Source organism: Cavia porcellus, unplaced genomic scaffold (genome assembly GCF_034190915.1).
Source record: "Cavia porcellus strain 051 isolate PalLab524CR breed Dunkin Hartley unplaced genomic scaffold, mCavPor4.1 scaffold_6, whole genome shotgun sequence".
Classification (NCBI taxonomy): domain Eukaryota; kingdom Metazoa; phylum Chordata; class Mammalia; order Rodentia; family Caviidae; genus Cavia; species Cavia porcellus.
In genome coordinates, this window is record NW_026947489.1 from 55,880,232 (window position 1) to 55,903,953 (window position 23,722).

At 51.6% G+C, this 23,722-nt stretch overlaps 1 protein-coding gene across 2 annotated transcripts; it reads left to right on the forward strand.

Annotated features, from left to right (window-relative positions):
* The first annotated feature begins 589 nt into the window (after nt 1-589).
* Znf282 (zinc finger protein 282) lies at nt 590-23,127 on the forward strand. Of its 2 annotated transcripts, none has more exons than XM_063250685.1 (8): nt 590-1,271; nt 3,419-3,838; nt 10,682-10,808; nt 11,510-11,629; nt 14,262-14,375; nt 16,052-16,165; nt 16,671-16,784; nt 20,748-23,127. In XM_063250685.1, the coding sequence occupies exons 1-8, from the start codon at nt 1,107-1,109 to the stop codon at nt 21,557-21,559; spliced, it is 1,986 nt and encodes a 661-aa protein (XP_063106755.1). In that variant the 5' UTR covers nt 590-1,106; the 3' UTR covers nt 21,560-23,127. The 2 variants fall into 2 exon arrangements, with proteins under 2 accessions (XP_063106755.1, XP_063106754.1); XM_063250684.1 differs by having other exon boundaries at nt 592-1,271; nt 14,256-14,375.
* Nucleotides 23,128-23,722: the final 595 nt, after the last annotated feature.

Below are 23,722 nucleotides of genomic sequence, written 5' to 3' on the forward strand. Positions count from 1 at the left end.
AAAGACAGTTATTATCTCACTAAATGTTAGAAAGAGAAGTTGTCTTACCTGTTTTATCCTGAAAAGATAGTTTGAATCCTTAGGATAAACCTACTCCTCCATCTCCCATCTCTAGGGGAGAGAGAGAGTAATAGTGCTCTATAATACTTGACATAACATTTACATTGGAAGGGGCAGGTTGTGGCCAGGAAAGGAGATCATGGACTTCTGGGTGCCTAACATTTACTAGCCTCTAAGCTCTTTTAGAGTAGACTAAGTCCAGGAAATATGCAGCTCTCTACCCTGAAAGTATGTGGAACAGAGACAGTGCTTTCTAATCATCCGGAATGGAGTGCTCTAACACTTGCCTCCTCTGGGCCCATAATGTTCTTTATTTTATCAAGTGAAGTGGAACTCGGGTACCAGCTGGCCTGCCTCTCCATTCCCCCATAAGTATAGGAGATTTCTGTCCTTAACTAGATAAAGAGTCCTCATCCAGGAAGACAAAATAAACACTGTGTGGCAGATAATTACCAGGATCTATCTTGGGTGGGTGAGTGGGAGGGGAATTACAAGTGCCTACTATGTGCCTGCAGGCATGATTCTCATCTCAATTTTACAACATTAAAATAGACTAGTCATTTTTTTCTCCATTTTACAGAACAAGTGAGGGCTCAAGGAAGTTTAATTACTCAAATGTCCCAGTCAGCGAGTGCTGACTTTGGAATTTAAATCCTGGTGGATGCAACCACCCTCTGCCTAAAACAGTGCCTGGCGCATAGTAGGAGTTCAGTAAAAATTTCAGAAGAGCCAGGGATCGTTTTCTCCTAGGATGCCCGCATATCCTCAGGATGTACAGGAACAGGCCCACCGCCCCGCTACTGTGAGGCCACCGCGGTCGCCTGGGCCGGGACCGGACCCGGCGCCTCCTCTGGGTTGGGCCCCGCGGGCAGGCGGGGCTCTGTGGCCATTGGCTGGCGCGCACCGGAGGGCGGGGAGCGGCGCCGAGGGGACTGTTTGCTCCTACGGGCTGTAGATGGAGCTGTCCCGCCCCGGCAAGGGGGAAGCCGCCTGGAAAACGTTCTTCCTCTGCCTGGCCGGCCCGAGCGGGGAACAGCGCTCCCAGGATGCAGTTTGTGTCAACACGGCCGCAGCCTCAGCAGCTGGGCATCCAGGGCCTGGGGCTGGACAGCGGGAGCTGGAGCTGGGCCCAGGCGCTGCCCCCAGACGAGGTCTGCCACCAGGAGCCGGCGCTGCGCGCGGAGATGGCCGAGGGGATGCCGCCCATGCAGGTGGGTGCAGCTCCCGCCCGCCGCCCGCCGCCGGCGCCATGGCTGTTCGTGGGGGCGGGGATCGCGGCGGGGCCGGGGCACGCGGCCCGCGATCGCTGAGCCCTGCAGGCCCCGCGCCAGGCCCGGCGATCCCCGCCCCGCCCCGCGCCGCGCCGCGCCCGGTATTCACAGGGCTCGGGGCCCAAGCGGCCCTGCCCGGCCCCGCGCGCAGTCGCGACTCCCGCGGGCGCCCCCTGCGCGCAACCGGCGTGGGCTTCTGCCCGCAGGCCCGGTGCGCCGCGCGGGAAGCGACGCCTCGTTCGTGTTTACACGGAGAGATCCTGAAATGTGCGATTGCCACCTTTCTCCAAGTAATAACAGGCCATCAGTCCACTTTCCTCCTCTCCGTGTGTGAGCCAGGGAAGGGCCACGGGCAGGGGACTTTGTCGTCTTGGGCTAGCAAACTTGGCTGCGCATTGGAATCGCCCGAGCAGCTTTGCAGACGATTGACGACGCCCAAACCGCGTCCCAGAGCCGTTAACTCCGAGCCCCTCGGGTGTGCGGACGAGTTAGGGCGCCAGGGCCCCGTACTGAGCATTAGGCACCGGTGTCCCCCCCGTGGGCGGGGCTCCGAGAGCCCTGCACACTTCCGGAGGTCTGAAGCCAGCCCCCGCTGGGTCCGCCTGTAACAAGCCCTCCCGGAGGGCCTGTGTTGGTTTCCATCATTTTTAAGCCTCAGTCTTCAAACCTGCAGAACCTAAAGTGGGCCCCTTTGCTGAACTTCCACACCTTCCTCAGTCCTCGGGGCTAGGCCCAAAGGAGCCTCCCCTAGCCCATCAGGGCTGGGTCTCCCCTGGCCCTGCCCTCCCGTCTCCCTGGCAGGGACAGAATCTCAGGTCCCTAGGGTGGCCTTCGCTGTCACAGCTGCTGAGTTAAAGAGGGTAACTGGTGTGCTTGTCCGCGGCCTGTGCAGCTCACCTCCAAGCAACGGGATCCCACTTTTCCCAGCTGAGGACTCCTTCAGGGACAGGGAGGACAGAAAGTGTTGCTTCCTCCTGTCCCATGTCGGAAGGCAAGTTGGTTGTCAGCCTTTGAGGTCATCCATGGAACTCTGAATGTCAAAACAGTCTGTCCACGCTTTACTGACACAACTCCCCACCTGCTCCTCAAGGCTTCCAGGGTGAAGGTCTTGTGAGGGAGATGAGGAGGGCCAGAAAGGAACCAAAGGATCCCAGAGCTTCTCTGTTCCCCTTAGCTCAGCCCTCATAAGAGGTCCCCTCCTCCTGAGTGACATTTTTAGTGAATCAGTTTAGTGAATCATTTTTAGTGAATCAGGACCCTTTTTTTTTTTTTTTTTGGTGAGACACGGTCTTGCCATGTACTTCAAATTAACCTTGAACCCACTATTTAGCCCAGACTGGCCTGGAACTGATCTTCCTGCCTCAGCTTCCCAAATGCCGCTAGGATGACAGGTCTGCACCACCATACCTGGCTTAAATCTGTTTTCATTTTGCACAGTATTTATGAAAAATAGTAACATATGAAATGTAAAACCAAGCCAAACAAAAAAGCAGGTGCTTCCCTGCCCTCTTGCCTGGATGTGCTACACTTCTTTGGCCACACTCCTGGTAGAAAGGGCAGCACCATTGGCCCTCGAGTCATCTGTATGTTGTAGGACCTCAGGTCGTGCAGTTGGCAGTGCAAGCAGTGCTGTCGGATGACCAACTGCTTCTCTGTGTCTCAGTTTCATCATCTTTAGAGTGGAGATAACCATTCTTGCCCTAACCTGTGAGAGATGGCTGGGCAGATTAGTGTCAGACAACTTGCACAAAAATTCATATCCTTGAAACAATTCAAGCCCATAAACAAAGCCGCTTTCTATTCGAAGAAAAGGGCTGTGATGTTGGAAGCAGTAGTCCAGGGCCTTGGCCTGACGGGTGGAGGTAGGTGAGCTGTAACCAGCCTGACTCCCACAGGTGGAAGTGGGAGAGAGGTTGCTTGGATGAGTGGGTGGCTGCCCCAGTGTTGGGGCTGTTCCCAAGTGCCATTGATGGCAGTGGGGCTTGGCTGAAGAAAGAGAAGCTGTGGCGTTTGATTCATTATCCCCTAGCCTCTTCCCCCCACAGACATCTCCTATCCGAGCTGTCACTTTTCCCCTCTGCACACAGGCTCAAGAATGGGACATGGATGCCCGGCGACCAATGCCTTTTCAGTTCCCACCCTTCCCAGACCGAGCCCCTGTGTTCCCTGATCGAATGATGCGTGAGCCACAGTTGCCCACGGCAGAGATCTCGCTGTGGACGGTGGTGGCCGCCATTCAGGCAGTGGAGCGAAAAGTGGATGCCCAGGCCAGCCAGCTGCTCAACCTGGAGGGCCGCACGGGGACGGCAGAGAAGAAGCTGGCCGACTGCGAGAAGACAGCAGTGGAGTTCGGCAACCACATGGAGAGCAAGTGGGCCGTGCTGGGGACCCTGCTGCAGGAGTACGGGCTGCTGCAGCGGCGGCTGGAGAACCTGGAAAACCTGCTGCGCAACCGGAACTTCTGGGTGCTGAGGCTGCCCCCAGGGAGCAAGGGCGAGGCCCCCAAGGTAGGTGCCAGGCCAGGGAGGGACGGAGGTGAGGACAGCACAAGTGACAAAGCTTGCAGTTTTGTCGTCAGGCATGGCAGCCTTCTCTGGCTCCCTGATGCCTCACTGAGTGTCTTCATGAGTCCTCTCTCCCCTTCACCTCGTCTGGAATGTTCTATACCTGCTAGTCTGGTACCCTATTATCCGCAGAAACTGTGCATGCTTGTCTGGAGCCTTTGCCCTCTGTGCTGCAAAACCTGCAGCTGTTGCCTGCTTGTTTTCCCAGTTGACACTACCTGCTGACAGTTGTCATGGGTTATCTCTGTTATACCTGTCCAAGCTGTGGCTGGGGGTGAACCCTAAACCTATTGTTTTTAACCTATGACCATAATCCCAAGTGGCTCCATCTAGAGGCTAGGAGTCACACCCCTTTCTGTCTTAGCTGCTGTCGTCTTTTCCCAGTTCTTCCTTCCTGCCTTTGTATAGTCAAACATATACCAAAGCAACAGAATAGTGTCCTGCAGCCCCAAGTAGCCTCATCGGCCTGTACAGCTAGCTAACAGCTCTCAGCTGATTACACCCACCCCCACCCTTGCTTTATTTTGAAGCAAATCCAAGACATCACTCATTTTATTCATAAGTAATCCAGGGTTAGCTCTAAAAGGTACATGGACTTCAAAAATACATCAACCTCTGTATTACTGTTGTTGCTGCTACCATAGTAAAAGTCTCACTTTAATTGGAATATTCACTCAATGTCCACATTGTCGATTTTTTTTTGTTTCATTCAGGATTTAAATAAGGTCCACATATTGTAATTGATGTGTCTCATATCTTTAAAAAACAAAAGCAAAAAAAGAAAAAACACCTATAGCTTCTTCTTCCAGTCTTATTTTTTGTTACTTTTTGTTTTCAATACTGAGTATCAAACCTAAAGTCACTGTACCATTAAGCTACATCCTAGGCCTTTTTATTTTCTACTTTGAGACAAGATCTTGCTAAGTTGCTCAGATTTGAACTCCAGATCCTCCTGCCTCAGCCAATTGAATAGCTGGGATTGCGAGTATACACCTGCATTCTGCAGATCTCATGTCCCCAGTTTCATTGAACATGTTTCTCTATTCTTACTGATCCAGTTAATTAGTAACTGGATAATGCTCTGGAACTTACTCTGATCAGGACTTTTTGTTTTGTTTTTTTGTTTTCTGGTACTAGAGTTCGAACTCATGACCTTGTGCTTGCCAGGCAGACACTTTCTTACACCACTGAGCTAAGTCCCCCGGCCCTTTTTTTTTTTTTTTCTTACTGGGACTCAAACTCAGGACCTTATGCTTGCCAAGCAAATGCTATGCCATGAGCTATCTCCCTGGCCCTCATCAGGCTTCCTTCCCATCTTTTGGTCCTGCTGGTCTTCCCGAGACTACAGTAAGGGATGTCCAGGGTGTAGAACCATGGTCCATCTCAGGCCTCTTCTTCCTAGTCCCATCAGCAGCTGCCTGTGCCTAGCCATGCCTTCCTTGGAATACATTTCCTGTGACTACCAGACGCCTCCCTCTTCTTTTCCTACCTTACATTCTTGATGTGCTTGGCTGAGTTTACTTCCTTTCCTCACCTTCTTAATGTTCCATGTGGTTCTGGCCCAGCCTCAGGGTTTCACTGTATTTTTACTCCCTCCCTGCTGACCTCATCCAGTCCAGGGGCGTGAGATGCAATCTGTGTGTGATCAGCTTCCTCTGCTTGCTTGGTGTCCTGCCCAGGCTTCTGTCTTGAACGTCACATCTGCAGTCCAACCTGTTAACTCAGCATCTCTGCTTGGCCATCAGTAAAGTGTCTCAGACTTAGCTGGACCAAACCAAACTCCAGGGGTTACATTTATACCTGGATGTCCCCTCAAAACACCCTGCAGCTGAGCAGCAGGGCTTGTGGAGGTTCTTGGATTATGGGGCTCTAAGGCTGGCTTGGTGTTAGGAAGGGAGGGCCAGGTGCATGATCTGGAAGAGTTTATACCCCACCAGCTCCTCCCTTCACACACCACTTCCTGACTTCCTGTCTGCCGTGCCCTGAGCGGCCCTCTTCCTCCAGGCCCCTCTGATGTACTGTCCTGCCTTGGAGGCCAGCCGATTATGGGCTAAACACACAATAAACCTTTAAAATAAACCTCTCCTTCTTTCAGTTGTGGGTGTCAGATGTTGTGTCCCAGTGACAAGGAAAGTGACTAACACACTAGGTCTTCTGCCTGAAGGGTGTCCTACCCAAAGTCATCCTGGTCTCTACTGATGGCAGTCCCAGCCTCTCTCGCAGGGCCCAGGCCAGAGCCTTAGAGCCCTACTTTTCCCGTCTTTCCTCACATCCCACATCTGACACATACGTGCAGCGTGACCTTACCTCACTATCTTGGCCACTAAACTGTCACCTCTTGATTATCACTGCTCTCCTGACATGTTTCCTGGTCTGAATCCTTGCTCCTACCCATACAATTTATTCCCAACAGAGCAGCCAGACTGATCCCTGGCCCCAATCAGCCTCATGTACCTCTGCCTAAACCTCTAGATGGCTTCTCATCTTGTTTAAAATAAGTGCTGGGTGTGGTGGCACATCCCTATACTCCCAGAAGTTGGGACACTGAGGCAGGAGGATTTCGAAAGTTCCAGGCCAGCCTGGATCATATAGTGAGTTCAAGGTGAGCCTAAACCACGTATCGAGACCCTGTCTCAAAACCTGAAACCAAACCACAATGGAAAACCAAAAGCCCGAGTCTCTGTTCCTACCTTTTTGACCTCATAGCACATTCCCACCTCAGGGACACCTGCTGATGAGGACCTAATGTCCTGGACACTCTTGGCCCTGTCCCTGCACTGACTTTCTCCGTAGTGCTTGTATCATCACCGTCTTAAACGTTTACTTTGTACCCTCAGGATGGGCTTTCCCTGATGGGTATGTAAACACTCCTAGGCCTACGGCCATGTGCTCGTGTGGGTGACACACCTGGGTTAGAGGTGGTGTGCAAAAAATGTCTGCCAACCAGGTGGCCAGCTGATGGTGTCACAGGAGGCCCCGAGGCTCACGTTTGTCCAGGGAGCAACACCTTAAATTTGCCGGTAGAGTTATCTGACATTTATTTATTGAGGCTTCCCCGAGTGGAATTGTCACCAGGGGCTTTGGGTCCTCCCTGACCCTGAGAATGACGTTGTACACGTTGCTCATTTAGCATGCTCACTTACACCCATCCTTTGCTTTCATCTCTGCTGCCTGTTTTGACTCAGTGCCAGAGCCTTGGCCTAGTGCTGTTCTGTGTGCTGGGGGTGGTTGAGGCGTTAGGAGCCTTGCGTGTACCCCTGTGTGACAATGGAACCAGGCGACTTGGGTTTGAATTGTGGCAGTGCCACCTTCTGATTTTCCTACTGTTGGCCATATTCATTTTTGATTGTCTCTGGGTCTCTTCCATTCCTCTTTAAAGACACTTTTGGCATGGTGGCACACACCTGTAGTCTCAGCACTCAGGAGTCTGAGGCAGGAGGATCGCTGCAACTTCAAGGCCAGCCTGGATTACCTGTTGAATTCAAGGCCAGCCTGAACTGCATAGAGAGACCCTGTCTTAGCCCCCTACCTTCCTAAGAGAAGAAGCCATACACCATTCCTTCTTTATTGATTAGAAAGAAGTTACCAAGTCTAGCACACACTGAGGAGGAAATGAAAGGAGTGTCAAAGAATTCATGGACATATTTTAAAATTTTATTCATCTGTGTTTGCAGTACATAATTTTCATACTTTGTATGGATAACTTCGTGTGCGTAACACATCTTAGTTCCTTTTTCAGTTTGCTCTTTACCTATAATTTGGGTTTCTCATGTAAGAGAAACCATGGTGATGTTTAAGTTTTGTTTTGTTGTGTTGTTTTTTGTAACAGGGATCGAACTTATGACCTTGGGCTTTCCAGACAGGTGCTTGTGTCACTGAGCTGTATCCCAGCCCAATATTTAAGTCTGTGTCTGGTTTATTTCACTTAACCTTATGGTCTCAAGGTGCTTCCATTTTCCTACAGAGGACTCAACTTCATCCTCTTTTGTGGTAGAGTTGTGCTCCATTGTGTGTAAATGCTGCATTTTCTGTACCTGCTCATCCACGGGTGAACATAGAGGCTGCTGCCCCGGTTTAGCTGTTCAGTTGTGCTGCTATAAACATGGGTGTGCGTGGATCATTACGATGTCTTTAACTCTTTGGGAAGATTCCTAGAAGGGGGATATCACAAATGGAATTTCTAGCTTCAGTTTTTTGAAGAATTTCTATACTGATCTCTAGAGTTGTTGTACTAGTTTATAGTCCCACTAGCTGTGCAGAAGGGTTTCACAGACGTATTTTAAAAACACCACGCAACTGTCAATACACGTTGCTCATGACAGATACAGTTCTTTGTGTACTTTTGGGTGCACTTTCCACCTGTTGGATTGGAGGAGGGTGCTCTCAACCTGTGGCCTGTTAGATCCTCCTGTGTCTATTAGTTGGTTCCCAGCTTTTGTGTCCTGCTGGGCTGTCTGTAGGCTCCTGCAGGCTCAGCAGCCATTTGCTAGTGATCTTCCAGAGTGTGGTTTCAGAGCATAGCGGGTACGTATTTTGTTTGTTTGTTTGTTTCAGAAGAATGTAACTTAGCGGGTACGTATTTTGAGGCAGATTTTAGGGAGTTAAAGTTTGTGTGGGTTGTGACGTTTCTCATAATGTCCCAGAGAAGAGCCAGAGTAGTGACTTGAGATACGGAGCTGAGAAAAGGTTTTTATTTGTTTGGGATGTCCCTGAAAAGAAATCCCTTGAGAGACAGATACTAAAGATGTAAAAGAGAAAAGATTGTTTGGATTAACGCCCAAGGAGGGGAGGTGGATTGGCAGGTTTGGGTTGGCAAGACGAAAAGGGCAGGAAAGGCGCCTGCCAGCAGCCACCTGAGGTCAGAGAGGGGAGAGAAGGTTCAGGAAGGTTGGAGCTGGGGTGACAGGTATGCAACGGTGAGGCCAGAGGTCAGGTAAAGGTGCCCAAAGCCGCTGTGAGCTAAGCAGTGTGAGTTCAGGGCAGATGTGGTATGCAGAATTCTGTGCCTCAGGCAGCAATGGAGAAGTCACTGAAGAAATTGGGGCTGTGCCTTTTCCCAGGTGGGCATTTGCCGAGGCCTACTAGGAGGTTCAGGGGGTCAAAGGTTCCAGGTGTGAGTCTAAAACCAGATGGTGGGCTATTGGCCAGGGAGGACAGGGCCGCTGCACCCCGGTTTACAGGGCCCACCTGCCCAGGGTGCTCTTGAAGTTATGTGGTGTGAATGAAATATATATTTACTGTTTACAATTTTTAAAAATTATTACAGTAAAAACACATTGCCATTAATCCCCCTCAGGAACATACTTGTCCCATGGCTACTGCCACTTTCTGAAGCAGCTCTGGAAGTCTTCTTCAGCTGTGCTATTGTGGCTGCCTCAATGTCCTGGATCGGTTCAAAGAGTGTACCTATCGTGAGCATTTTGACTTAGGGGAAGAGCCAGGAGTCACAGGGTGCCAGAGCTGCAAGGACCCAGCTCATAAAGATCTTCATGAAAGAGGACTCCAGAACTGCTTTAGAAAGTGGCACGAGTAATGGGACAAATATGTTTTCAGTGAGGGGCAGGAGTCTCAGGAAGGTTAAAGACAGTCCATCTTTGCTATAATAATTTCCTCAATCTTTAAATGTTGACTGTATGTTTTGATCCCACCTCAAGTGGGCATCTCGCTTAGGGTCCTGCGCTTCTAGTCGACATCAAGGTACTGCCCACCAGCCAGGCCGTGCACCAGTCCCTGCGGCCTGACCACCATCACCTCATCCCAGCAGGATGCCCCACAGGCCAGCGTCCACCTTGCACATGCAGATTCGGAGGCTAATGACCTCAGACCAGGGATAAGGAGGACCATGTGGGCTGGATTTCAGAGTATGAGCCATGGGCTGGTTCTCTGGGGATGTGAAAATGGCAGGAGGAAGTCTTTGCGGCAGTGGAGGGAGGTGCGGGGGCTAACGGCACAGAAGTGAAACCATTTGGCCTGGTTTGGTCCCAGGTGTGGCTTGCTAGTGAAGGCTGAGAAGAGCGTAGACCAGGCCTCAGGCTGGACTGAAGTGAACTTGGATAAGAGAAAGAGACCAGAGTGCCTGCCTGGCAGGTGCCTGGCTTTAGGCAGTGACTCAGGCTAACTGGATCTTGCTTGTTCTCAGCAGACCAGGATTGGAGCTTTCTCCACATGCCTTTGGGTTTTGCATTTGTTAGTGACAAAAATGTAACTATGTACACAAAGGCGACCTGACCTGAAATACAGGTTTCGTCTCAGGGTTTTAACTGTACTTGGCTCGGTGATCCCCACCTGAGAACCACCCACTCCTCCATCACCCTGAGCACTGGAGGAAGCGCACTGACCGTAGCTTTGCCTGAGACACTCAGTTGACCTCAGAGTAAAATAGCAAAGAATGCAGTTGAATGCTTGGGGGGCAGGGGAGCAGCAGCAGTGTTGATTATCACTGCCACCGGATATGCAAGCCAGGCAGGGCTGGAGAGTTCTGACTGTGGAAATGGACTCACGTGGGCTGGGACTCAAGGCTGAGCAGCAGGCAAAGGCTCCATGGCCCACAGGTGAAGAGAGAGTGAGAAGTTGGGTGTGGTGGTGCATGCCAGTAATCCTGACACTTGGGAGGCTGAGGCAGGAGGATCACTGAGGGGCTCAAGGCCAGTTTGGGCTACACAGTGAGTTCACGCCCAGCTTGCACTGTATAGTGAGAGCCTATCTCAAACAACCAAAAAAAGAAAGAAAGAAAGAGAGAGAGAGAAGAGGAGCAGCAGAGGCCTAGACAGACTCTCGTTGGCCCAGGTTCCAGTGACTTTTGTGGACATTGCTGTCTACTTCTCCGAGGACGAGTGGAAGAACCTGGATGAATGGCAGAAGGAGCTGTATAACAACCTTGTGAAGGAGAACTACAAAACCCTGATGTCCTTGGGTAAGGTCACTTCCCCTTTTCATGGGCAAGAGGGCCGTGAGATGCACGTTAACCTAATGGAAAGAAATGATTTGTTTCTTGTGCTAGTAAGGTAGAACAGTTTATAATACTAGCTATGTTGATACCGTACTCCCAGCACTTGGGTGGCTGAGACAGGAGAATCACTGCGAGTTCAAGGCCAGCCTGAGCTACACAATGAAACCTTGTCTCAAATAACAAAATAAACGGTTTATAACAGAGTGAAAATTAAACATCTGGCAATAGAACCTGCTATAGAATTCTGTTACATTATTATCATTATTATTATTTTGATACATGGTTTTGCTGTGTAGTACAGGCTGGTCTTGAACTCATATGTAGCCCAGGCTGGCTTTAAACTCAAAGTGATCCGCCTGCGTCAGCCTTCTGAATACTGGGATTACAGGTATGCACCCCATGCCTATTGTAGAATACACTAAAATAGCACTTTTGTACCTCACTATCATGCATCCCAGCCTCTGGGGAAGCCATACACAGTGTGGTTCTTTTTCTACTAGAAACCTAGGAACCTGCTGACGTGACCTCAGGGCCACTCCTAAGTCATTACCTTATTCCCATAACAGCCACCATGCAAAGGCAGTGGGGTCCCAGGAGGTGGTGGGGAGGTAGGGAGCGATCTCAACCTTCCTGCTTTCCCTCCTTCCCTTCCTTCTCACTTCCAGATGCTGAAGGCCCCATGGCCAAGCCCGATGCACCAGCCCCTGTGGAGACCAGGGAAGAGCCTTGTGTGTGGGAGCAGCGTCACCCGGAAGAGAGAGAGATCCCAGTGGACACAGACACAGGTGATGCTGCTGGCCAGGCCAAGGGAGGAGAGCAAGGCACTACGCTGTACTCTGGGAGGGACTGGCTCATGTGGCCAAGCTGGAGGAGGTGTCTTGAGTTGTTCCCAAGGGGTCCTGCCAAGGTGAAATGTGGGGGTCACTTTCGGGGAGATCTGAAACTCACTATAAATATTTATCATTTGGTTTGTTAATGCTGTGCAGCTCTGGCCTCACAGGCAAGCCCAGTGGGGGACAGCAAGGGCTTGGGCTGCCACAGTGCCCAGACCTGATATGAACAAGCAGTGCCAGGCCCAGGCTCAGGCAGGTGACAGAGGAGGTGCCCAGTCCTGCCTAGGTGTTCATGGCCTAGGTGTTGTCTGCGGTCTCACACCTGGTCCTTGCACAGCCTGCCTCCACGCACGCACTTCTCACGCACACTCACCTGCGTGGCCTCCAAGTTTTGAGGAGTCTGGGTAGCTTTGCTGGGATTGAACATGTGGGGTTCAAGTCCCAGCTCTGCCCTGGAGTTGTCTTTCAGGACTCAGCTGTCAGGGCAATGTTGGACAAGGTGACACCTGGCACTTACCTGTGCATGCTCACCTGTTTGCCCTCCGTCCCCTCTATTGTTAAGTGGAAGGCGGTTTTCTCAGAAATCCCATCACTCTTTCTCTTCCTTCCCACTCTCATATTGAGATGTAATTTTGAGGAATAAAATTGCCTTTTTTTTTTTGGTGCCAGGAATCAAACTCAGGACCTTGTCCTTGCCTGGCAGGCACTTGTGCCACTGAGCTATATCCGCAGCTCAAAATTGCCTCCTTTAAAGTATACAGTTCATTAGTTCACCAAGTTGTAAAGCCATTACCACTAATTAAATTCAAAACTTTTGTTTGTTTTTCTTTTTGTTTTTTTGAGACAGGGACTCGCTATGAAATTTAGGTTGGCCTTGAGCTCACTTTATAACTCAAACTTTCAACGATCCTCCTACCTCAGCCTCCTGAGTACTGTGATTATAAATGTGTGCCATCACACCTGGCTTAATTCCACAACATTTTCATCATGAGAATCCCTGTCTTCATTTTGCCCTGGTTGTAGCAACCATGAGCCCGCTTTCTTCCTCTGTGACTTTGCCTGCCCTGGACTTCACATCCCAGTGGCTCCTTCCTGTTTGAGTTCAGCACCTGTGGTTACCAAGTCTCATGCTGTGTAGGACGTTTTAGGCACTATAACCTCACAGAGTTATCAAACCATCACTGATCACGGGATACAACAGGGACCACCATATCTATAGAGAACCCTTTCCCGTCCGTATCGTGGTCCAGGAAGGTTTATACTTGTGATCCCAAGGAGAAGTTACTGGGATTCTAGTGAGTTAGTTCCAATCCACCACTTCCAGTGCGACTCAAGGTGAAAATAGACACTGAAATGTATGTACAATTATAGGGAACCAAGGGGTCCTAAGTCCAGCCCAGATGATGGTTCACCAGAACAAAGGCCATGACCCAGGGCCCAACCCAGGTTTTATTAATTCTGCATGAGGGCAGTGGCTCGGGGAGCAGTGACAGCGAGAGTGGTGGGAAACAGGTGACTGCCAGGACTCCCATGAGCTGGGCCAGGTAGGAGCTCTGAGATCACCTCTGCGATATGCAGAGGGCAGGAAGTGCAGGGAGGAATCTGCATAACAGCTGAGGTGGTAGCTAGTGATTCGGGTCAGGGCTTCAGTTCTGATGTGCGACCCTTTTCGTCCTGGGAGGTCACAGGCTCTTTCTCGAGGCTTGGTCCCGGCCGATATCTCTCTACCCAACCCGGCTTAACCGTGTATTTGGGGAATCACAGAGTGGAGATCACACATCAGCTCAGCCAGCCCAACTGACACTGCTTAAAGCTAATTGAAAGGACAAAAAAATAGCCCAGCCAGCTCTCTGCACATCAATACATGGAGATAAGGCCAAGTTTATCCAAAATGGAGATAGCTGCTCTTCTTTTCAAGGAGAGTCGAGTACAGTGATCTCTGTGGTTCCCCACATATATCCATTTTATAGATGAAACAGGCAATCTGAAATACAGAGGCAAAATCACTCAGGAACGTAGTTAGTGGCAGGGTAGAAACCAGAACCCCCTTGTCCCAGAGCCCTCACCCCATCTCTTCTGTTCTCTGAGTCTTCTGTTGGGAGCTGGTGCATTGCATATGAGAACTCCAGAAGAGGAAAGTCCCACTGTCATATCTGTGGAACCCACGGGAAGAACATGTTGCCATCTTTTATGGTTAAGGGTGTGACACTGTATTCACCCAAGGTCAGACGTTTGTCATGCCTGACTGCTTTGTAATCGTAAACACACACGTGCACGTCTGCGTCTGGCCTCACTGGGGAACAGCAAGGACAAATCACTCATATGCAAGCACAAACACATGGTGAGCACCAGCCAGTGACAGAGCAGGACTCTCTCTCATAGTCTTGCTAGCACTGTCCCACTGCCCTGCTTCTGGGACCTCTGCTCCCTGCCTCCTGCCACCCCGTGACTCCAACAGGAATACAACACTCCCACCCCCTCGCTTGGCAACTGCTGGCCACTGTGCTCCTGACCCCAGAATGTCCTGATGACTGATGAGCAGAAAAGGACCCTTGGTCATGTGCTTCTTCATCCCCAGGAGCAGAGCCCCTGGCGCCTGCCCAGGATGCATCCTCCCAGGTGAAGCGAGAGGAAGCACTGTGTACCCGGGGCCAGCGGGGCTTGGAGGACAGAGCCATTCCCACGGAATCCATCACCGGTGAGTGAGCCCGATAGCCGCCCCCCCCCCCCCCCAGGGCAGGAGGAAGGGAAGAGAGTGCTGCACACACAGCAAGTGCGCAGCCCAGACGTGTCTCTCGGGTTAGGGCTGCGGCATTGCTGCAGGGGTGCAGTTGAGGCCCTGAAGACCCCACATCTGGGCCTCACTTGTCCTGCTTCCTCCTTTTGCTGTGGTCCTAGTTTTGAGCTTTCCCTCCCTCTCCTTTAAAAACAGTATCATACTAGTGGCCAGGTATAGTGGCGTGCACCTGAGAAGCTGAGGCAGGAGAACTTCCATGAGTTCAAGGTCAGCCTAGGCTACATTGTTGAGTTCAAGGCCAGACTGCACTACATAGTGAGATCATGTCTAAAAAAAAAAAAAAAAACCAGAAACAGTATCACACCAGGTGATGGGGCACAAGTCAGTAATCCCAACAGGCCAAGGAAGGAAGGCTGCAAGTTCAAGATCATGCTGGGCTACACAGCAAGACCTTGTCTGGAAAAACAAAAATAAAAATTAGATAAATGAGAGATTCATTGTAAGGAATTGATTAGTTCATATTATGGTGGAGGCCACAAGTTCCAATTTGTAGGGCAGTCTGGTGGTTTAGAGGGCTGGACAGAAGCTGGGCATGGTGGCAGACACGTGTAATCTCAGCCCTTGGGAGGCTGAGGCCAAAAGATTACCACAAGTTCGAGGCCAGCCTGGGTCAGAAAGTGAGCTCAAGGCCAGTCTGAACCTTATAGTGAAACCCTGCCTCAAAAAAGAACCAAAAAAAGAAAAGAACTGGACAGAGCAGGTCTTTCTGTCTGCAGTCTGGAGCCATCTGCTGGCAGAACTTCTTCCTTGGGAGAGGCTCCTTTTTCTGTTAAGGCCTTCAGTGGAATGGTCCACAGCTGCTTTTCTGGTAATCTGTTGCCTTAAATGTTAGCATCATCTGGAAAATGCCTTCATAGAAATGTCTAGGATAATGTTTAACTAAACATCTGCTTAACACAGAAAAAGAATCACCAGCTATATTAATATCTGTAGCCTGGCCACATCCCCTCTAGGCAAACTCACAGTGACTGTGGCCCCTGGGGGGAGAGGACAGCCCTTTCCCGACATTAGATAGGGCCTTGAAGGCATCAGGTGTTGCTATTTTTGATGAGATCATTAGCGATAAGGGTGACTTGGGTTTAAGAGACAGTGGCGGAAGACTTTTCTTTCCTTCATGTGACTAAAATAAACCAGAAAGTGCTGTGCTCCTGGGATGTGGCTTCATGACATCCCTGTTCCATGGTGGTCAAGGTGCACAGTGGGACCTCATTCTGGGAGATAAGTCTCTGGAACACAGAGCCTCTCCATACCTCAAAGTCACTGCTGTCACCCCCTGTAATGTCCACTGATTGTTCACCAATTAGGGCAACTTGTTATTACCTGTGACTGACCTTTAGAGAAAACAGATAATTGTATGCAATCAAGGATTTCTTCAGGCCTGGTGTAGTGGCACATTTGTAATCCCAGCACTCAGGAGGCTGAGGCAAAAGGATCGCCATGAGTTCAACGCCAGCCTACACTGCATAGTGAGACCCTGTCTCAACAAAGCAAAACAAAACACAAAGATTTGCGCAAAGCACAAACTGGCCACAGCCTTTCCTCCTCTAACACCTGTGCTGCTCTCTTCTCACAAATAGACTCCCCCATCTCTGCCCAGGACCTCTTGTCCCGGATTAAGCAGGAGGAGCCACAGTGTGTGTGGGACCAGCAGGATTTGGCAGAGAGAGATATTCCCACAGACCCCAATTCAGGTAAGAAAGACATGAATGAGCACAAGGTCAAAGGAATTGCCCCTTGGATCCTTTATTGTGTCAATTGAACTGACCCTACAATTACCTCAGCACTGATTTTTGAATAGTCAGAACAACCAAAACGCTCCAGAAAAGATATCTATATTTCATTTTCCAAGAAGAAGTAATTTATATATTCTGGGTCTGGAATGTCTTTGGAGTGAATACTAGGTAGATACCTCCAAAGAACCTTCTGGGTAAGCTAGGTGTGGCGGTACATGCCTGTAATCCTGGTACTCGGGGGGGGGGGGGGAGCTGAGGCAGGATGATCGCCTCAAATCTGAGGTCAGCCTGAATTACACAGTAAGGCCCTGTCCCTCCTCGCCAAAAAAACAAAACAAAAGGTAACACTCAACATCTGAATGCCCAAGTTGCCACCCCCCCATGAGCTAGGGCCTCTGAGTGATGTTCCGAGCCTGTGTGGGGCTGCCAGTGAAACTGTGTGACATCCCTCTTCCTGCCACAGAGTCTCTCATCTCAGCACACGACATTTTGTCCTGGATCAAGCAGGAGGAGCAGCCATACCCGTGGGGCCCACGAGACTCAATGGAGGGCGAGCTTGGCCTGGACTCTGGCCCCAGTGAGTACAGCATCCCCAGGATCCCTGAGCATTTGCTTCAGAGCCAAACAGCAGGGCAGGTTGTTTTGCCTCCATCTACGTGCTTCTAGGGAATACAGGAGCTGCCTGGGGGTGGGACTGGCTTCTACGGCTTCCATGTGTCACTTGTTGCCGTGGTGGGGGTGACAGGGAGAGCCAGGAGACTGACATGGGTGCTGGAGGAGATGGCAGCACCTACTGCCACAGCCCCTCAGGCACTGCCAGCAGTCCTGCCCAGGGCCGCCTTCCAGGTCTTCCAAGTTTGCTGGCAGCTCGGGAGCCTGTGGTGCGGGGATGGGTGTGGGAAGGCCTCCTAAGACCCTGCGAGGCTAGCAAAGGACCAGACCATTGTCCACCTTCCGTCTGAATAGGAAACTGTAGGATAGTTTGTCCCTTGCTGTTTTGTCTCAGGGAGGCCACTGAGCTCCAGCAGTCAGGAGTGCCTAGAACTGGGGTGACAGAAGCATCCAGAAAGTCTCTCTGCTCCAGTCACTATCAGTCTCTCTTCTTGCCTAAAAGGGCGCCTACCTTCTGTTTCTAATTTTGGGATTTGAAACTAGTGTCTCACCAGTGTTTTCTTTGTGCTTTTAAAACTAGCATCTCTGAGTTCAATCCCTGGTACCAAAAAAAAAAAAAAAAAAAAAAAAATCCCTCCAAAAAACAACTACAAAACTAGTATCTCCTCTGTGGTTTCTTTGAGGTTTGAAAACAACCTGGTGCAGTGGTCATTGGGGAGGGCCAAATGAATCCTCAGTGAGACTTAGAATTGTATGAAGAGCCTTCATGGAAGGGGCCAGAATGGAGGGACAGGAGGCAATCAATGCAGGACTGCCCTGGGCCATGCACGAGAGGAGGGACTGACGACTCAAAGCCACACGTCAGCCTATGTGGATGCTGCATGGTGGTAAAAGAGGTCTCTGGTTTTACATATTAACCACTGTGTGTGGATCTCTGCTCTCAGACAGTGGGAAGAAATCCAGTTCACCCAAGTTAATGTGTATGAAGTGAGCGGTCTGGCTAGGACTATGGAGTCCAGTGGCTTCTGTGTGCTTTGGATGGGTGCGGAGAGCAGGGACAGATTCGAGCCAACTTGGGAGCCACAGCTGGGGTCTGCTGTCGGGTGAGAAGGCAGGAACAACTCCCAGGTCTGGGTCCAGCAGAAAGGGGTGAACGGTGGCTGAAGAGCTGAGCCCAGAAGCAACCGGGTAGTTGTGGAAAGCAAGTGTTCCACTTCACTAATTTGAGGGGCGGCCAAGGAGCAGTGTCAGGTAGATGAGGATCAGAGTCTGAAATACAAGGACGAGCTCCATGAGGGTGATTGGGAGATTCTAGGTGCAGAGTGTTTGGCACTTGGAGTGGATCACACTTCACAGGTGGAGGGTACCCAGTCCCAAGAACCCCCAGTTCTGACCAGCAGGCTATAAGATCTGGGATCCCTGCTCTCCACTCTGGTTAAAAAATGTGCTAGAAAGCCTCACAGAACGCAGGAAAGCGCTATCCTAATATTTACAGTATAACCATAGCCAAAGGATTTGAGATCAGAACCAGCACAAGAGGACTCAGAAGTCTAAGTCTGGGCGGTCCTAAACGTGAAGCTCCTGTTGTCCTCTCCCTGTGGAGTCAGGAGATGTCACCCTTGCTTGTAGCACACTGATGCGTGACAATCTTGTGGTACTGTGATTGGTTGGGGTTTCTTCTTGTGAGTTATTGATTGAATCACTGATGTTTAGCTCAGTGTCAAGCCGCCTCTCCTCCTTTTGCACACAAGCCCCAAGCTGTTGTCATATGGTCAGTCTTTCTGGCCTGGCCAGGTCCCATCCTGAGTCATCTTATTGGTGTGACCTCTCTGGGGGCCCTCTGTGAGCCCCTTGGTTAGATGGTCCACTAGGGCCCACCATGGGCATCAGTGACACCCATAACTCAAGAAGTGCCAAGGACTTAGGCTGTGTCCTGGAAGCCATGGGCAGAGGCAGCAACATATTATACATAGGTTGTAAGACTAGGTACTTTGGCCTGGGATTTAGGTCAGTGGCATAAGCGCCTGCCTGGCAAGCACGAGGTCGTGAGTTCGATCCCCAGTACCAAAAAAAAAAAAAAGACTAGGTACTTTGAAGCTCTAGGGACAGTGTAGCCCAATGAATTAAAGATCATTCAGAGAAGCGGATCATCACAAGTTCAAAGCCAGCCTGGGCTACAGCAATGAGTTGTTCAAGGCCAGCCTGATCTACATAGCAAGACTGGCCCCCTGCTGACCTCTGTCTCACACACACATACAACCAAAAAAAAAAAAAAAAAGGGGGGGGAGAGAGAGAAATGAGATGGTAGCGAGTGTGTGGAGTTCTCTTAGGTTGGGAGGTAATCAAACCATTGCTGTCAACTGCTTCAGAGCTGCCTTAGAGGAGAAAGAAATATATTCTCTTCTATAACCAGAAGTCCAGAGGTTGTTTGGCATCAGGCTAGCTTGATTCAAAGCTTCAGCCATGTTTTGCAGGAACCAAGGTCTCTAACTTAACTCAGCCTCGCATCCTTGGTGTAGCATCTTTTTTGGGCCGGTGGTGCTTGGTTCCAGCTTTCCCAAGAATCATCTCCAGAACCCCTGGGAAAAGGAAAATCTATCTTTTCCCACACACTCTAAGGGGTGGAAGGAATATTCTAGAATCTTCACAGCAGGCTTCTCACACCCCATTGGCTAGAACTCCATCACAGGCTTATATGTGAATCAGTCACCAGCAGTAACTGGAGAGGAAAAGCCTCATGGTCAGGCAGGAGGCCAGGGCTGGAGGAGAAGGATGTGTGACATGTCACAGAGGGAAAGCGGGACCCCCTGGAGATGAGAGCCAGGCCTGCGGGGCGTGTAGAATACCCCCAGAGTGGTTCAGCTTTCTGCAGTGACCTTAGGGTGTATGGACACAGTCACAGGGTTGGGGTTCTCCCAGTAGGCCTGGCTGGAGAGAGGAGAGCCAAGGGGTTTTGCCAGCAAATGCTTGTGGTGCAGGACAGTGGGGGGCAGACAGAGAGGACAGAGGCCAGCCAGGCAAGGGCTGTGTGCAGGACGGTAGCCCCTCCAAAGAATTCAAATCAAGGACAGCAGATTATTTTGGCATCTGTCCATGGCCTCAAGCAAGGCGCAGAGGACAGAAAGGGCACCAGAACAGGTGGCAGTGGTAGAGGTCACTTTCTTCAGGTCTTTACAGGTTGCCTTAGCTGGGGAGGGGACTTAGCAGGCTAGGGGAATTGACTGGACTCTGAGGAGGAGATGGAGGTGGAGGCAGAAGTCTCCTATATATAGGGAGGACTTTCTAGGTGGGTACCAGGGTGGCTATTATGGCCCCCAGAGCCTGATTGGCCCCCTTGGGTGCCCAGAGCAGTGGAGAGCTGTGGACTCAAGGACCCAAGGTGAGAGGAAAGGCAGCTGTGAGGGCAGGAGTCAGAGAGGCAGACAGGGGCCAGGGGCAACTCATGCTGTTCCAGCCACCCAGCCTGGGTTATAGACCCCGCTCCCCATGTCCCACCCCTAGAAGCCTTAGTTGAGTTTTCACCTTGGATGAATTCTGGCAAATTCTTTGCCTCCTGCTAAAGAATCTGCAGAGAAATTTGCAGTTTGCTAGTCTACAATCAAGTCTTGTTCCCAGCAAGGAGACTTGGGGTGGCAGGTCCCTACTTCTCTCAGCCTTGGGCTTTCGGAAGGCTTTCCTGTTCTTCCTCTGGTACCCAAGTGGCTGCTTCTAACGCTCCCTGCTACAGTGGCTTTGACAGGTTGGAGGGCAGTACAGACAGCCACCTGTTACCTGTTCTGTGCCCTCATTTTAGAGAAACTGAGGTCTGTTCATCCCTGGTACCCACAAAAAGAGAGAGAGAAACCAAGAGCCTGCAATATGCACCCCTTGCGGAGACAACATGGGTCGGAGCAAATCTCTGTCAGCTTGTCACTTTGTGTCTCCCCAGGTGACAGCCTGCTGCTGGTGAAGAACCCACCCCCAGCTCCTCCGCAACCCCAGTCCCAGCCCCAGCCCCAGCAGCACCCGCAAAGCCTGCCGGCGCTGGCGGTGCCTGAGACCCCCAGTGGCCCCGCCAGCCGTGCACTGCTGGACGACAGCTTCTCGGTGTTGCCCGGGGACCGTGGCGCAGGCGAGGCACAGGCAGGCGCAGAGGGGGGCGCAGGTGGCAGCGGCAGTGGGTGCAGTGGGGGCCCCAACGGAGGCCCCGGAGCTGGAGGTGGTTGCGGTAGCTGCTGCCCCGGTGGTCTGCGGCGGAGCCTCCTGGCACACGGTGGCGCACGCAGCAAGCCCTACTCGTGCCCGGAGTGTGGCAAGAGCTTTGGGGTGCGCAAGAGCCTCATCATCCACCACCGCAGCCACACCAAGGAGCGGCCCTATGAGTGCGCAGAGTGCGAGAAGAGCTTCAACTGCCACTCGGGGCTCATCCGCCACCAGATGACACACCGCGGTGAGCGGCCCTACAAGTGCTCAGAGTGCGAGAAGACCTACAGCCGCAAGGAGCACCTGCAGAACCACCAGCGGCTGCACACGGGCGAGCGGCCCTTCCAGTGCGCGCTGTGCGGCAAGAGCTTCATCCGCAAGCAGAACCTGCTCAAGCACCAGCGCATCCACACGGGTGAGCGGCCCTACACGTGCGGCGAGTGCAACAAGAGCTTCCGCTACAAGGAGTCGCTCAAGGACCACCTGCGTGTGCATGGCACGGGCCCGGGCCTGGGCGCCCCACCGCGGCAGCTCCCAGCACCGCCAGAGCGAGACTAGGGCTGGGCGGGGGCGGTGAAGGCTCCAGGCGCCTTCCCGCCCTCTCGCCTATCGCCATCCGCTGGGATTGCACTCCAGACAGGGTCCCCCGAAGGCTGGGCAGGGATATCCCAGACCTGTCCTGCCTGAATGCACAGCCCAGCACATCTCCTAAGAGTGGCCGGAGAAGGTGCCAGAGGACTGGCCAGGGGCAGGGGCCAGTGGACGCACTCCCACAGACCACCGAGCCACGGTGGTAGGGGAGACCCCATTGGCCACAGGGGCTGCAGATATGATGGAGGAAGCAACCGGGGAGTTTTGACACCGGCCTAAAATAAGCAAGTGAGACCCACCCTAAGGTAGGGGGTGCCCTGGAGAGGGAAATGAAGGTGCAATGAATGGGAAGGGAGGCGAGGGATGCGCTAAGGGTGCTGTCATCCCCAGGACGACACTGCCTCGCGTTTTAATGGCGCTTTATACTTTTTAAAAAGTGTTTTCTATCGTTATCTTTTCACCCTTAGCCTGTCCCTCTGAGAGAGGTGTGGTAGGGTTTTCCTGATGTGGTAACTGAGGAGAGGGAGATACAGGGAAGGTGGGGTTCTCCACGATCACTCCAGAAGGGCGTGGTGAAGTCCCCACGGCACACACACTGCCTACCTCCGTCCTTAGGGGACACTCTGGCCTTCCTGTTCTCTCTACCACCCCTTTCCTCTTGGCCACCCCTCTCCTGACAAATCAGAAGCATCAGGGGCCAATTCCTGGGGTTACTGGGAACATGGGACAGACTGGCTACTGAAATGCCTGGGCACAGTGCCTGGGTACTTGCGTCCAGTCCGCAGACCTGCCCTCCACCTCCAGCCCCTGGCCCCTGAATCTGGTGCAGCAGAAGCTTTTCACTGCACAGTAGGGCTCTACCCTCCAGAGGCAGCGGTGCTGCGGGTTCAAACAGCCATCAAAGAATGAGTCTGCCCAGGAGAGCCGGGCAGCTGGGTGCTAGAGTCTGAGCCCCAGTCTCCTGCCCTGGGTCTCCCAATTGGTGCTATCTGTTCACTGACCATATTTATGGACATGGACACAGACTCTACTGTCCTGTGCCCCTGCAGGCGCCTTGGGAAGCGCCCAAAGGACTCCCTTTCCCATTGGTGCATTGCTCCGTGGCTTGGGGCATTGTGGCCCCAGGGGCCACAGTTTCCATTTCAGCATCTTGCATGGCCAGACACTGGGGTGGGGTGACAGCCCGGGACCCTCAGTTGTGTCAAAAATGGCTTTTCCTGCTCCTCCCATGGATTCTGCTTCTCTCCCAGCCCAGGGGTGCAGTGGACAGCCAGCACTGGGTGGCGCTGTGTCTGTGGTGGCAGCACATCTGTGAGCTCTGCTTCTGACCTGCTCGTCTGTGCTGCTCCACCTCCCACAGATTCCACCCCGCCTTTTTTTTCTTTTTCTTTTCTTTTCTTTTTCTTTTTTTGCCGTGCAAAGGGAATTCCTAAAATTAAAGAAAAGGTAATCCAGATTGCAGACTGCATGTTCACCAAGCTGGAGGGTTCTCCAGCGTGGCACCCCACAGTAAAGCCTCAATGAACTGGAATCCAGTCCACTGGAATGTTGTTTCTTCATTCTTTGGAAAACAAGGAGAGACAAGAGATAAAACACAGGGTTCAGTGGAGTTCTGGGAGGACAGAGGGGGACTCGAGTTCAGAAATTGGTTGCCAGGGAGTATTATGGTGCTTTCCAAAGATGATGCAGAAAATTAGTATTTTCATAATCTAAATCATGATAAATGTGATCCAGATTTGGGGAGGAATCACTTGAGGTATAGGTTGAAAACATCTGAACATCCAACTTGCATCTGATCCCTTATTTTACCCCCAGAAAACTGATTCCAAAGAAATGCGATGGTCCTGTAGCACCAAGAGCTGTTGCCTATACTGTGATTGGCTGCAACCCCAGCACAGGCCCTGAGAGTCTTTGGTAAGCTGTCCCCAAGCCTAGTGAAGATGGTGACACTCAGGGAGCTGGCAATTCATGTCCTGAAGCTTGGAGGTAGATTTTGATTTTCCTTTAAAAATTATGTGGGGGGGGGGTATTTTTTTTTTTTTTTTTTAATTTTTTTTGGTAGCAGAATTCAGACTCGTGACCTCACACTTGCCAGGCAGGCACTGTGCTGCTGAGCTATGTCCCCAGCCC